At 40.2% G+C, this 16,335-nt stretch overlaps 1 protein-coding gene across 5 annotated transcripts in view; it reads left to right on the forward strand.

The window, feature by feature from the left end:
• Positions 1-16,335, forward strand: part of UBOX5 (U-box domain containing 5) — a 45,464-nt gene that overhangs the window by 24,199 nt on the left and 4,930 nt on the right. For 4 of the 5 annotated variants that reach the window (XM_065921545.1, XM_065921542.1, XM_065921546.1 and 1 more), the window contains exons 2-3: positions 12,233-12,327; positions 13,496-14,678. In XM_065921545.1, the coding sequence (XP_065777617.1) occupies positions 12,274-12,327; positions 13,496-14,678 (1,237 nt within the window). In that variant the 5' untranslated portion in view covers positions 12,233-12,273. Of the gene's footprint in view, positions 1-11,916; positions 12,096-12,232; positions 12,328-13,495; positions 14,679-16,335 lie in introns of all 5 variants that reach the window. The other variant, XM_065921543.1, reaches the window with a different exon arrangement.

Raw genomic sequence — 16,335 nt, forward strand, 5'->3', positions numbered from 1 at the left:
TTCTTCTCTTTCTGCCATAACGGTAGTGTCATCTGCATATCTGAGGTTATTGATATTTCTTCCAGCAATTTTGATTCCAGTTTGTGCTTCAACCAGCACAGTGTTTCTCATGATGTACTGTGCATATAAGTTAAATAAGCAGGGTGACAGTATACAGCCTTGATGTACTCCTTTCCCAATTTGAAACCAGTCTGTTGTTCCATGTCCAGTTCTAAATATTGCTTCTTAACCTGCATATTGATTTCTCAGGAAGCAGGTCAGGTGGTTTGGTATTCCCATCTCTCTAAGAATTTTCCACAGTTTGTTGTGGAAAACAAACTGTATGTAGAAAAGGTAGAGGAAGGAACCAGAGATCAAATTGCCAATATCCATTGGATCATCGAAAAAGCAAGAGAGTTCCAAAACATCTACTTCTGCTTCATTGACCGCGCCTAAGCCTTCGACTATGTGGATCACAAGGCAGGAATACTGAAGGGGTTTGCCATTCCCCTTCTCTAGTGGACCGTGTTTTGTCACGTACATTAATGAGACACAAACATGGCAAAATGTTAGATTTGCTAAATCTAGGGGGTGGCTATAAGAGTGTCTGCTATATTATTTCTTTATCCTTTTATCTAAAATATTTTGTAGTGAAAATCTGTGTAATAAAAATTGATATGTCATCTGCTTATAAATCTTTATTATCTTGCTATCTTATAATACTATATTGTCTGGCTCCAAGCTGCTTGCCCGAACTGTAGGGCACTTTAGCCATGATCTGTTTTGCCCGATTTATACTCAGATCTGGTCTCTCTTAGAAGCCCAATTTGGATAAGGAACTTGTAGTTTGTGAGTATTGTATATACTGGACAGTGTCTGCATCGAGTTCAGGTAGTGCAGCTGTTTCCTAGGCAGAGCTGAGGAGACAGTCTTCCTGCATGAGACCGTTTGTGTTTTCATGTGATGGGTCATTCTTTTTTCTGTATTAAGCCGTAAGGCAGGAAATACTTGCCTTAAAAGATCAGGAGTGTTGGAACCAGAAAGGGGAAAGATCATTCAAAAATGTCAATGGCAACCAGAGTCCTGTAGAATCCTGAGGTGTTTGGGCATCACTGTTTTCCCCCCAAAATAGCATAATTTGTAAGTTTTTTTTTTTAAAGGATCTGCCACTCTAATCCTGTAATTGCACAGTCAGTTATTTCAATTTGACCTCCACTCCTAATTTGTTCTCAGTCACTTTTTCCTCAGTCATTATTTGCTTTTTTTTTTGGTCTTCCCTGCTGCAGACAGCTTTCTTTAGCTGCAGCAACAGGGGCCACTCTCTGGTTGTGGTATGAGGGCTTCTCATTGTGGTGGCTTCTTGTGTTGTGGCTCACAGGCTCTAGAGTGCTCAGTAGTTGCCCTAAGTCATGAGGGATCTTCCTGGACCAGGGATTGAACCCGTGTCCCCTGCATTGGCAGGCCGATTCTTAACCACTGGACCACCAGGGAAGTCCCCCAATCATTATTATTACCACTTTTATTATTGTTATTGGACTATTTTTTAAGAGCAAGTTTAGGCTTACAGAAAAATTGATCAAGTAATGCAGAGAATTCCCATGTCCATCCTCTCCCTTCCATATAGTTTCCCTATTATTAACATCTTGCACAAGTGTGGTTTTATTTATTATAATTGATAAACCAATATTGATGTGTTATTATTAACTGAAGTCCATAGTTTACATTAAGGTTTACTGTTTGTGTTGTGCAATTCTGTGGATTTTGACAAATGTGTAATGCCATTTATTACAGTATCATACAGAATAGTTTCACCACTTAACCATTTTGTTTTTATTTCTACTCCAGTGCTTAGCATAGGGCTTGTAAATATTACATGCATGTGCAATGATATATTATCTAAAATTAATATGACCAATCAAATTTAGTAGAGTTTAAAAAACATTTAAAGAACAATTTTCCACCACCAAATAGAGCCTATATTAGAAATAAAAAGATGGCTTAAAATTGTGAAATGTGTTATATCTCATTAATCTGTCAAATAAGAAAAATAAAACTCAATATATAGAGACAATCAGAATTCAAAGCCTATAATGTACATGTTAAGTTGCTTCAGTCGTGTCCGACTCTTTGTGACCCTGTGGACTGTAGTTTGCCAAGCTTCTCTGTCCATGGGATTCTCCAGGCAAGAATACTGGACTGGATTGCCATACCCTTCTCCAGGGGATCTTCCCCACTCAGGGATCGAACTTGTGTCTCTTACCTCTCCTGCATTGGCAGGTGGGTTCTTTACCACTAGTGCCACCTGGGAAGCCCCAAAGCATATAATATTTCAGTCTAACAATCAGCATCATGTTCAAAGATGAAAAACTGGAGGCATTTTCTAATGGGAACAAACGCTTGACAACTCTAATATTATTTCATGTAATTCTGGCAGTTCTAGCTAATATAGTAAGAGGAGAGAAATAAGAGTTACCATTTTAAGAAAGAGGCTCTCATTGAGATTGTAGAAACCCCCCCAAAATTCCTGAAAATTTGTTAAATTCAATGAGTTCAGTAAAATAGCTAAATACATAATAAGGATACAAAAATGAAAAGCTTTCCTGATATAGCAATAACTGGTTAGAAAAATTAACAGTATAAAAGGTAAAAATCTGGAGAAGGAAATGGCAACCCACTCCAGTATTCTTGCCTGGAAAATTCCATGGACAGAGGAGCTTGGTGGACCACAGTCCATGGGGTCTCTAAAGAGTTGAACACGACTTAGCCACTAAATAACAACCATCCATCCATATTCCTACCTGTTAGAGGTAATTCGTGTTACTCTTTTGGAGTGATGCTAAATAACTTGTTAACATGTGAATTCAAAGCACTAACTGGCTTGCTCTTGGAGCATCTGAAGCTTCCAGTTTGAGGAATTCTCAGGTTTCTCTAGGAAGAGGCGTGATCCATGAATGGGAAATGACAATAGCCAAGTCAAGAGATCCCCCCAGGGCCAAAGTCAGAGAGGTCAGAACCACGAGAGGGTGGTCCTTGAGCAGGGTGGAGACAGAGCCAAAGGGTGGACACCACCCATTCCCCAGTTGTGGCCACTGCAGGAAAGTTCCTGAGAGTCACAGGTCACTAACCTCCTCGCCATCCAAGTGACTGCTCTTCTACTGCTCTCTGTGAGATCAGTCTTAAAGAAACAGAGTCTCTGTTTCATAAACGATGGAACTCTGTAAATATAAAAAATAAAAGGTAAAAATCTGCTTAATTTTTATCTTAGTAGTGTAATAGTAAAAAGTTGCAAACAACCAAAATGTCCACCTAAGAGGATGGTTTATTATTTATACCCCATCCTATTCCAAAATGATTTTAAGGTAGCTTTCACAACATACATTATTACATAAAAATAAATGAAGAATTCAAACAGAAATCTAAGGGTTGGGCCACAGATTTCATTCTGAGCTTTCTAGTGCCAAAGTAAAATCATAATCAATTATATGATTCATATTCATACTTACAATACTGAGTTGATTGGAAGAAGCAACTGTTCTAATACTGAGACCAAAAAGAGAATTTTCTCGTGAGTCCCGGAGGATACCATGCATAATAGAGAATGATCATTTTGACAACTTTAGAGAGCTGTTTCATATAAAATTCCTTGCTAATAACCACACAGAACCAATGAAATATTTGGTAAAGAGTATATGAGCTTCCCAGATGGCATAGTGGTAAAGAATCTGCCTGCCAATGCAGGAAACACAGGAGACACAGGTTCAATCCTTGGGTATGGAAGATCCCTTGGAGGAGAAAGTGGCAACCCACTCAAGTATTCTTGCCCAGAAAATTCCATGGACAGAGGTGCCTGGTAGGCTACAGTTCATGGGGTTGCAAAGAGTCAAACATGACTGAGCACACACACATACATATGCAGTGGGGCGAGGAATGCAGTAATGGTTATGGCTAGGATGAACATGGGGATGGTTCAGTACATTGCTCTGAGGAGCGACTCGATGGAGTAATACATTTTAGAGACTAAAATTATGGCTCTCAGTTGATGTGTGGTACCACCGTTGTGTCCTGTGAATCTTCACAGATCCACCACTGAGTTTTTCTAAATGTGTTACATTTATTTTTGCTACAGATGAGGATCCGCATTGCTAAGAAGTCTGTCAGATGGTGGTGTGGGATATGAATGCAGCAGCCACCAGGGGAGCCAGGCAGGAGGCAAGAGGTGCTACTTAGGCCAGCACTAAAAAGAATACAGTGTGAATGGACAGAAACAGTCTCTATAAATAGTCTCTCAAATTAGATTTTGGTAAGCACTGTGGAGAGCAGATAGGCTGTGTCTGGTCAGATACAGGTCCATATGCTTTAATAGTTGACTTAGGAAATTAACCTCTGCCAGGTGGTGCTAGTGGTAAAGGACCCACCTGCTAGTGCAGGAGACACAAGAGACTTGGATTCCATACCTGGGTCAGGAAGGTCCCCTGGAGAAGGGAATGGCAACACACTCCCGTATTCTTGACTGGAGAATCCCATGGACAGAGGAGCCTGGGACTGTCCATAGGGTCACAGAGAGTCGGACACAACTGAAGTGACTTAGCATGCATACATGAAGGTTGAGAAGCCTCATGAGGTGAGATGCTTGAACAGATGTTGTAAAAAGTAGTCAAGGTTTCTAAATTCTTGCATTGTAGAGCACAGCCGCAGGGTTTTCCCAATGGCTCAGTGATAAAGAATCCACCTGCCAATGCAGGAGATGTGGGTTCAATCCCTGAGTTGGAAAGATCTGGAGATGAAAATGCAACCTGCTTCAGTATTCTTGCCTGGACAGAGGAGCCTGGCAGACTACAGTCCATGAGGTCACAAAAGAGTCAGACATGACTTAGCAACTAAACAACAAAAGAGCATAGCCACATTAATTATAAGTTTGGAAGAATTGTTGTTTTTTTTTTTTTAATGAATGATACCAAGCCTAGATGTAAGTAACAGGAGGGGAAAAGGTTGTAAGTTATCTGTAGAACATCTGACTTTAAACTGTATAGCTTCCTGGTTTATCCTTCAAGGTAAATTGTGTCCAAGTAGACAATAACCAGAGTGGTTTAGAAAGATTTAGAATCTGAGTCCTACCTTCATCTTTCTTTGAGCCTCAGTTTGTTCATCTGCAAAATAAGGATATTGGTACTCATTTTAGAGCTAATCAGTTGTTAAGATTTAAATTGAATAAAACCTATTGTGGCCTCTCCTGGCCACCATCACCCTGTTACCAAAACCAGACAAAGATACCACAAAAAGAGGAAATTACAGGCCAGTATCACTGATGAACATATATGTAAAAATCCTCAACAAAATACTAGCAATCTGTATCCAACAATACATTAAAAAGATCATATACCTTGATCAAGTGGGATTCATCCCAGGGATACAAGGATGTTCCAGCATCAGAAAATCAGTGTGATATACCATATCAACAAGTTGAAGAATAAAAACAATATGATCATCTCAGTAGATACAGAAAAAGATTTTGACAAAATTCAGCACCCGTGTATGATAAAAACTCTCCTGAAAGTGGGCATAGAGGGTACATACCTCAACATAATAAAGGCCATATATGACAAACCTACGGCTAGTTTCATAATCAGTGGTGAAAAGCTGAAAGCTTTCCCTCTAAGGTCAGGAACGAGACAAGAATGTCCAACTCTCACCACTTTTATTCAACATAGTTTTAGAAGTCCTAGCTATAGCAATCAGAGAAGAAAAAGAAGTAAAGGGAATCCAAATTGGAAAAGAAGTTAAATGCAGATGACATATACTATACTTAGAAGATCCTAAAGATGCTACCAGAAAACTACTAGATCTCATCAATGAATTAGGGAGGGATTGGGGGCAGGAGGACAAGGGGATGACAGAGGATGAGATGGTTGGATGGCATCACCGACTCGATAGGCATGAGTTTGAGTGAACTCCAGGAGTTTGTGATGGACAGGGAGGCCTGGTATGCTGTGATTCATGGGGTCGCAAAGAGTCGGACACAACTGAGCGACTGAACTAACTAACTAACTAAGGTTACAAAATAAATACACAGAAATTGGTTGTATTTCTATACACTAACAACAAAAGATCAGAAAGAAATTCAAGAAGCAATTCCATTTACCATTGCATCAAAAAGAAAAATACTTAGGAATAAACCTATCTAAGGAGACAAAGACCTATACTCTGAAAACTATAAGATGCTGATGAAAGAAATCGAAGAATACATAAACAGATGAAAAGATATACCATGTTCATGGATTGGAAGAACCAGTATTGTCAAAATGAGTAACCCAAGGCAATCTACAGATTCATTGCAGTCCCTATCAAATAACCAATGGCATTTTTCATAGAAGTAGAACAAAAAATCTCAGAATTTGTGTGGAGACACAAAAGACCCCAAATAGCCAAAGCAAATCTTGAAAAAGAAAAATAGAGCTGGAGGAATCAGGCTCTTTGACTCCAGACTATATTACAAAGCTACAGTCATCAAAGCAGTATGGTATTGGCACAAAAATAGAAATATAGATCAATGGAACAGGATAGAAAACTCAAAAATAAGCCCATGTACCTATGGTCAGTTAATCTCTGACCAAGGAGGCAAGACTACACAATGTTGGAAAGACAGTCTCTTCAACAAATGGTGCTGGGAAGACTGGACAGCCACATGTAAAAAAATGAAGTAAGATCAGTCCTTAACTCCATTCACAAAAATAAGTTCAAAATGGATTAAAGACCTAAATGTGAGATTGGACAGTATAATCCTAGAGGAAAACATAAGGCAGACCACTCTCTGACATAAATCACAGCAACATCATTTTTGATCCATCTCCCAGAATAATGGAAATAAAAGCAAAAATAAACAAATGGGGCCTATTTAAGCTCAAAAGCTTTTGCACAGCAAAGGAAATAATAAAATGTGTAGACAACCCACAGATTGTGAGAAAATATTTGCAAATGATGTTCCCAATAAGGAATTAGTCTCCAAAATTTATGAAAAGCTTATGATGCTTAATAGCATAAAAAAAAAAAAAACCCTTAAAAATGGGCAGAAGACATGAATAGACTTTCTCCAAAGAGGACATACAGATGGCCAATAGGTACATGAACAGATGTTCAACATCACTAGTTATTAGAGAAATGCAAATAAAACTACAATGAGATATCACCTCACTCCAGTCAGAATGGCTATCATCAGAAAATCCACAAGCAACAAATGCTGGAGAGGGTGTGGAGAGAAGGGGACCCTACTGCACTGTTGGTGGGAATGTAAATTGGTGCAGCCACTTGGAGGTTCCTTAAAAAACTAAAAATGGAGCTATCACATGACCCTGCAATCCCACTCCTGGGCATATATCCAGAGAAAAACATGGCCCGAAAAGATACATGCACCCTAATGTTCATTGCAGCACTGTTTACAATAGCCAAGACATGGAAGCAACCTAAATGTCCATTGACAGAGAGATGGATAAAGAAGATGTGGTACATATATACAATGGAATGTTACTTAGCCATTAAAAAGAGTGAAATAAGGCCATTTGTATCAACGTGGATGGACCTAGAGAGTGTCATACTGAATGAAGTAAGTCAGAGAAGGAGAAATATCATATGATACCCCTTGTGTGTGGAATCTAAAAAGAAATGATACAAATGAACTTACTTACAAAACAGACTCACAGACTTAGAAAAGGAACCTATGGTTGCTGTGGGGGAAGGGATAGCTAGGGACTTTGGGAAGGTCCTGTACACACTGTTATATTTAAAAATGGATAACCAACAAAGACCTATTGCATAGCATATGGAGCTTTGCTCAATGTTATGTGGCAGCCTGCAGGGGAGAGGGTTTTGGAGGAGAATGGATAGATGCCTATGTATGGCTGTTTACCTGAAACTACCACAGCGTTGTTAATCGACTGTACCCCAATACAAAATACTTTTGGTGTTAAAAAATATTTTAAAAAGCCAACAAACCCTAGTGGCATCTTCTAAGTCATTTTGTGTATATGCTTCCCTAGCCAGAGTTGTGTTTTTGCTACTAGAGGGTCTTGGTCTAATGACTTATGAGAAGAGTGAGCCTTGTGTTTTCTGAGATACAATTCAGATAACTTTTAAATTACTGCACTGACTGGAAGGGCCATCAGATTCTCTACTGTCAGGTATCTGAAGTGAAATTTTTTTAAGTTATGAAATAGCAAAAGTTTGAAAGCCCTTGTCCTTTTCATCCTGGTCATCTTTCAAGTCCGATCACAAGAACAGGTATCTGGTGATAGCCAAGCCACAGGTTAAAGGCAAAGGGCAGTTGTCCTGAGGATCTTCAAGTCTGAGCAACTCCATCTCATGCTACCATTTACTACATTGGGTACTCAGATAAGTTTTGAAGACTTTTCCATTTATCTTCATATTCACAGGAAAGCTCTTCATCATGACTCCAAGAAGACCCCTACCCAGGTTCTTCTGATTCTGACATTTACATTCTCAGATAAATAAATATCATGATAGGAAAAATAAAGTTAAAAGACCACAGTGTGAAATGTCCAAGAAAGTAACAAGAGACAGGAGGAATGTATATCTCAGTGGAATCAGTGCCTTCCATTAAGAAATCAAATCAGTACCTCAATGGGTTAGCGTTGTTACCTCTGCCAGAGTTTGTTTTTTCTCTGAAAGTCAGAGAAAAGACCTAAGATGTGAACTGTGGGGAAAGAGATGATTCTCTTTGTCTTACTAATAGGAAACACTTCTCTGTATTTTGATGTTATAACACAGTTTCTGTCTCTCTATTTTTTCTTACCAAAGCCACCTTCTATTAGGGCAAAGAAGGGAGGAGACAAGTGCTTGTGGCAATGAAAAGAAAACCCTCACAATTGCTGGAGCTGGCTAACTTCACCAATTTACCTAGGACCAGCTTAGTTCTGCAAATTGGTCCTGTCACCATCTGTTGATATATTATCTGTTTTCCTTTGGCAAATCTTAGGCTTGCTTTCTTCAGAGAAATGTTTTGTTTCCTTGGTCTGGGCTATATAATCATTTATAATCATATATAATCACACTTCAGTCGTATTCAACTGTCCGACCCTATGGACTGCAGTCTGCCAGGTTTCTCTGTCCATGGGATTCTCCAGCCAAGAATAGTGGAGAGGATTGCCATGCCCTCCTCCAGGGGATTTTCCTGACCGCGATTTCGAACCCAGGTCTCTTATGTCTAACTTGCATTGGCAGGTAGGTTCTTTACCACTAGTGTCACCTGGGAAGCCCCATATAATCATTTTAATACTTCTATATTAAACTAAACTCAGTGGCTTAATTTTTCATTTAAAACAAAAAGTTAACAAGAAGGCACTGCCCTACTTGGGTGGGAGAATTGAACGAAATGCTGCTCTAAATGAGTTCTAGTTTCCTGACCAAAAGGAGGTACATACAAGGGCCCTGAGAATATTTGGAGATGTAATTCCTTAGATACTAATTTTTGAGTTACTATGGAGAACAAGGATGTTAACAGCCTGGAAATATTAAAACAATCTTCCAAAAATGGAGTTCTGTCAACTATCCATGTTGATTCCAGGGCAGATTCTAGAAGGCTGGCAAAGAGACGGCATGTATGTCTCCAAAAATGAGAAGAACAAGGAGTCTTCGGCACAGGTTCTGAACAAAGACTGGGAGACTTTAGACCAAGGATTTTCTATTCCATCAGATTCATCTCTCTCTTTTAATAATACATATTTTGTAATGTAATGTCCTGAATTTAAAGTCAAAGATAATACAACCTTACTATGTAGTTGTAAAACAAACACATACGTATGTACACAAAAGACTTAATAATAATTTAAAGTAGAAATTTTAAAGTGTGAAAATTTATTCTCATGTGTGAATGTTGGATATGACCATACTAGAAGGCATAAAGGAGTAATCAAGGGAATTCCCTTGTGGCTCAGTGGTTAAGACTTGGCTCTTTCACTGCCTGGGCACAGGTTCGATCCCTGGTTGGGGAACTAAGATCCCAGAAGCCTCGTGGCATGGCCAAAAAAAAAAAAGTAATCAAAAACTTTTACCAACATATAGAATCATCTAGAATGCAGACTGCTATAAATGTGGACTGTCAGATATATTAGCATTTCTCTCAGTGATGTGCTTTTCAGAAGTGAACTCCTCTTGGTAAAAACCTGAAGTAAACTAAGTATGATCTTCATATAATTTACATGGAAGTTCCCTTCTTAGAAAATTCTGCCTGTATTAAAACCATGTTAAAAAATATTTTGTGATCATATGTAGAACAGACATAGGGGTTAGGCTGAGATAACAAACCTTCAAAAGTCTCACTGTAGAACTTCATTGTGCAGAAGTTCAATTCAGTTGCTCAGTCGTGTCTGACTCTTTGCGACCCCATGAACTGCAGTACGCCAGGCCTCCCTGTCCATCACCAACTCCCGGAGTTCACCCAGACCCATGTCCATTGAGTCTGTGATGCCATCCAACCATCTCATCCTCTGTCGTCCCCTTCTCCTGCCCTCAATCTTTCCCAGCGTTGGAGTCTTTTCAAAGGAGTCAGCTCTTCACATCAGGTGGCCAAAGTATTGGAGTTTCAGCTTCAGCATCAGTCCTTCCAATGAATATTCAGGACTGATTTCCTTTGGGATGGACTGGTTGGATCTCCTTGCAGTCTCAGGGACTCAAGAGTCTTCTCCAACACCACAGTTCAACAGCATCAATTCTTCAGTGCTCAGTTTTCTTTATAGTCCAACTCTCACATCCATACATGACCACTAGAAAAATCATAGCTTTGACTAAACAGACCTTTTTTGACAAAGTAATGTCTCTCCTTTTCAATATGTCTAGGTTGGTCATAACTTTCCTTCCAAGGAGTAAGCATCTTTTAATTCCAGGGCTGCAATCAAACTGCTCACTAAAATGCTGCAGAATGCCCAATGTGCCTGGCCTCTGCAGGTAGCATCTACTGAGCACAACAACAAAGACCGCAGAGTATGGCCCCGTCCCTACTGGGCGTTTTTCATGGCCTTGTCTGTTAGATGGAAAAGCATGGACTGGCTGGCCTTTCCGAGGAGTGCAGATCCACTGTAGAGGCTTGCCACTAGGAGGGATGTTTCTAGTGGCTTCCCTGCTTCTCTATAGAGAATGTTACAAAGGCTGTTGGACATTAGTCATTTTCTTTCTTTCAGTTTTATTGAGCTATAATTGACATATAACATTATATAGTTGAAGGTGTATAAATTTAAGGTGTACAACATAATGATTATATATAGTGAAATGGTTACCATAACAAGATTAGTTAATATCTATCACCTCATGTAGTTAAATTTTTTTTGTGTGTGTGTAGAGAACTTTTAAGATCTATTCTCTTGGGAGCTTTCCTATATGCAATACAGTGTTGTTAACTGTAGTCACCATGTTGTATGTTACATCCCCAGATCTTACTTATCTTTTAAGTAGAAGTTTGTACTTTTTGACCTTCATCCATTTCCCTTTCCCTGGATATTGGTCTTCAAAATGACTACAGTTGACCATTAAACAGCACAGGCTTGAATTGTGCAGGTCCACTTATATATGGGTTTTTTTCACTAAATACATACTACAGTACCACACAATTTGAGGTTGGTTGAATTCACTTATGTGGAACCATCAATACAGAGGGCAGACTGTAAAGTTAGATGTGGATTTTCAACAGTTGTGTGGAAGGTCAATGCCTTTAATCCCTGCCTTGTTCAAGGATCAGTTGGATTTGAATTAGATGTTCTTTTAAGATGTTTTCAACTCTAAGATTTTCTATTTCTCAATATTATTTTTTACTCTTCTAATTGTTTTCACTTTAATAAAACATAACTGCATTAACAAGTTTTAAATGAAAGATGCATAGCACCACTATGATTATTTTCTGTGACCCTTTTCATTCTAAACCTTCCAACTACGTAGTCGTCTTTTTACTTTGAGCTCATCTACTTCGACCCTCCCTTTCCTGTTGGGAGCTCCTTGCAGAGCTGATAGGCCCTTGTCTCCACTGGGGCTTTAGAACAGCTGCCAGCCAGAGAACCAAACCCACAATCTGCAAAAGAAATCTCCCTTGTAATCATCGCGTGATGTATAGAAAGAGAGTAAGTATAGACCATGAGAGTGTATGTTAAATTTTTGTTGATATTCTGTTTAACTCTCATCTCTTAGGAATCAACTCCTAAGAGTTTAGATTTGAATTTTAACTTGTCTAATACTAAGTTTTATTTTGTCATTTAAGGCTATTTCTGATGCTTGGAAGCCATCCTCTCAACCGTAAAGATGGTAATAAATCTTTGTCTCCCACAGTTCAGACCAAGAATTTACTGCAACAAGGTAAACAGAACAAGTGTATACACATAAATAAATAAATGACATCTATTTTTCATGTTTTCCCCCATTTCCTTACTTGTGTATGTAGACAGTTCAGGCTTAATGTGCTTTCACCCTCATTGTTTTAGAGTCTACCAGATGATATTTAGGTAAGCATGGGTCAGGCTGCACCTCTAAAGTCAGACAGCTGAGTTGTGACTCATTTTGTGGAGGATTCTTTTCTCTCCAGTTTTCGTCAATTTATCATTGCTGATAAATTTTAATTTCACTCAAGGTCAGAGTGAAGGTAGAAATTCTCTCACTGCTGTTCTTGCTAACTTCTCATGCTAGAAATAATGGCTTATATTTGTTATATGGATTCCTTGTGCTTTATTGTTTGAATTAAGCTGCCTCCCCTTTTGTGCAAAGGAGGTTATGTTTCCACAGTCCAGAGCAGGGAGTAAGGAAACTCCCAGGGTAGAATTGAACTCCTCCCTGGTTTGGAATTTCTGCATGCAGCACACTATTTCAGGTTCCCAGATTATTAAGCTGACTCCTTCAGACAATGATACCTTAAAATTTCCATTGGTTATGACAAGTATTGGAAATATTAAGAGGGAGAAAAAGCTACTCATAGTCTCACCCTTAGCACATTCACTGTTTTAAATTTCCCATAGTCTTTTGTGGTCCTTGTTCCTATGCAGGCTTTTTTTCACCAGGTTTCATCATTCAGAGATTTACAGGAAGCTCCTTTGTTGTGCCTTCCTGGGGAAACTGTTATAATTGATAGAGTCCAAATACAAAATTGGAAACTTCAGTGAACATCTTCATTTCCCCCTAAATCTGTACATTTTCATCCTCTGAAATTTAAAAATAAGGTTTAAAAAAGCTTGTATATCTGCTGCTTTTTCATAGAGATGTTATTTTGAAGTGATTTTGGTTGGTTAGGCAGAGTTTTGTTGCTCATTTTTTAAGGATGGGCAGTATTTAGGGGCACAGTTGCCCTCAGCCTTTCATTTGATCTTGGATGCATGCCAAAAAAAAAAAGAAAAGGAAAATTTGATATAATAGAGGAAATTTCAAATGAGGAACTTCAGATTTTCTTTAGAGTTTTACTAGAAGTGACAAGGTCTTGAAAACTCGATTTAGAGCTCATCAAATCAATGTGTCTCATTTTTGTCATTAAATCTAGATATCAGCTGATGGCTATGAAGTAGAAAATCTCATCTCTGAAGACCTCACAAAGAGAAGTCATGGTTTTAGGACAGAGTATTTCATTAAGCCACCGGTCTATGTGACAGTTTCCTTTCCCTTCAATGTGGAAATCTGTAGGATTAACATAGATCTCTCAGCTGGGGGAGGCCAGAATGTCACTGGCCTGGAAATGTACACATCTGCCTTATCCAGCAGAGCATCTTGGAATACCCCTGAGTGCCGGACCCCAGATGAGCCATCCATTCCAGACAAGGAAGCATTCACTTTGGTGGGCAAAGTCTTGTTGAAAAACCAGAGCCAAGTGGTATTTAGTCACAGGGGCTTCAAGGCCAGGCCACCTTTTGGCCCAATGGAAGCCACACTCCCCTCCCCTGCTGTTGTGGCCCAAGAACTCTGGAATAAAGGGACTCTTTCTCTTAGTCATGTGGCCCATCTCAAGATCTGTATCACCCATGTGACAGGTGGTGGTGTCCCTTGTATCAAGCGGTTAGAGGTGTGGGGTCAGCCAGCCAAAACTTGCTCTCAGGAAGTGATAGACAGTGTCCTGCTGGTTGCCTCAGAGAGCCTCCCTCAGGACTTGTCTTTACAGGCTCCAGCGTTGCCCATGGAGAGTGACTGTGATTCTGGGGGCCAGTCTGAGGGCCAGCAGGCCCCCTCTAGCCTACAGGAGCTGGCTGAGGTAATTCGGGATATACCTGAAGAGTTCTTAGATCCCATCACCCTGGAGATCATGCCTTTCCCCATGCTACTGCCCTCAGGCAAGGTCATTGACCAGAGCACGCTGGAGAAGTGTAACCGCAGTGAAGCCACATGGGGCCGAGTGCCCAGTGACCCTTTCACAGGAGTAGCCTTTACTCCACACTCCCAGCCCTTGCCTCACCCTTCCTTGAAGGCGCGGATTGACCATTTCCTGCTCCAGCACTCCATCCCTGGCTGCCAGCTGCTCGGGAGAGCACAGACTGCATTGGCAGTGGCCCCTTCTTCCATTGCTCTGCCCTCTCGGAAAAGGAAGATGGAGCAGGCCGAACATGGCCCAGACAGTAGCCTTGGCTCAAATGCTTCCTGTTTTTCTACCACAAGCCTTCTGGTCTCGCCCTCTACCTCAGAGCACACTGCTAAGAAAATGAAAGCTGCCAGTGAGCTCATGGATTGTTCAACAGGTAACCCCTGTCCCACGTCCAAGCCCCGTGTTGTCTTTCCTCCTGGGGGACCCGTGGCCCTGGCACTTTGTTTTGTATTCTGCCAGCTTAAATTATACCAAAACTTACTGGCTTAAAGAATCACACGTTTATTATAGCTTCTCCCTCAGGGATCCAGGCATCGCTTAGCTGGATTGTCTGCTTTAGGGTCTCTCAAGGCTGCTATCAAAGTGTTGACAGGGCTGCAGCCATCTCAAGGGAAGGATTAAGTTCCTTGCTGAACTGTTGCGCTACGGGCTTCACTTCCTTTTTGTCTGGTGGCTGGATTCTGCCCTCAATTCCATGCCACATGGACTTCTCAAGGGCAGCAAACAAGCATGTGCAAATAAGTGGAAGTCAGTCTTGTAGAAGCTAATCACAGAGTGACATCACTTTTATTGTATTCTATAGGAAGCAAGTCACTGAATCCACTTCACACTCAAAGGATATGAGTAGCAGGAGGTGGGGTTCACTGGGGGCTTCAGGCACTTTGCCACACCAATGATTCCTATTTTATTCATTGTTTTTACCCAAGATTGAATTTTGTCTGATGCATTTTTTTTTGTCTGATGCCTTTTCAATATCATAGAGATGATATTATGATTTTTCATCATTAGATCTTTTTTTTTCATCATTAGATCTTTTAATGCAGTAAAGTGATTGATTTTGTGCCACATTCTTACTCACATCCTTGTACATGCTCAGTCAAGTCTGACTGTTTGCAGCCCAATGGACTGTAGCCCACCAGGCTCCCCTGACCATGGAATTTTCCAGGCAAGAATACTGGAGTAGTTTGTGATTTCCTACTCCAAAGGATCTTCCTGACCCAGGGGTCAAACCCACATCTCCTGTGTCTCCTGCATTGGCCTGTGAATTCTTTTCCACTGCGTCACCTAGCTAGAATCAAGATTGCCAGGAGAAATCTTCAACTTCAGATAGGCAGATGATATCACTCTAATGGCAGAAAGTAAAGAACTAAAGAGCCTCTTGATGAGGGTAAAAGAAGAAAGTGAAAAGCTGACTTAAAACTCAACATTCGAAAAACTAATTTCATGGCATCTGGTTCCATCATTTCATGGCATATTTGCATATCTATTAAGGGGGGAAAAGTGGAAATAGTGGCAAATTTTATCTTCTTGGGCTCCAGAATCACTGTGGACAGTGACTGCAGTTACAAAATTAAAAGATTCTTGCTTCTTGAAAGAAAAGCTATGACAGACCTTGACAGCATATTAAAAAGCAGAGGCATCACTTTGCCAACAAAGATCCATATAGTCACAGCTATAGTTTTTTCAGTAGTCATGTATGGATGTGAGAGTTGGACCATAAAGAAAGCTGAGTGTCGAGGAATTGATGCTTTCAAATTGTGATGCTGGAGAAGACTTTATTGAATCCCTTGGACAGCAAGGAGATCAAACCAGTCAATCCTAAAGGAAATCAACCCTAAATATTCCCTGGAAGAACTGAGGCTGAAGCTGAAGTTCCAATCCTTTGGCCTGATGCAAAGAGCCAACTCCTTGGAAAAGATCCTGATGCTGGGAACGATTGAGGGCAGGAGAAGAGGAGGGCAACAGAGGATGAGACGGTTGGATGGCATCACTGACTCAATGGACATAAGTTTGAGCAAATTCTGGAAGAT

The sequence above is a fragment of the Muntiacus reevesi genome, chromosome 2 (assembly GCF_963930625.1).
Source record: "Muntiacus reevesi chromosome 2, mMunRee1.1, whole genome shotgun sequence".
NCBI lineage: Eukaryota > Metazoa > Chordata > Mammalia > Artiodactyla > Cervidae > Muntiacus > Muntiacus reevesi.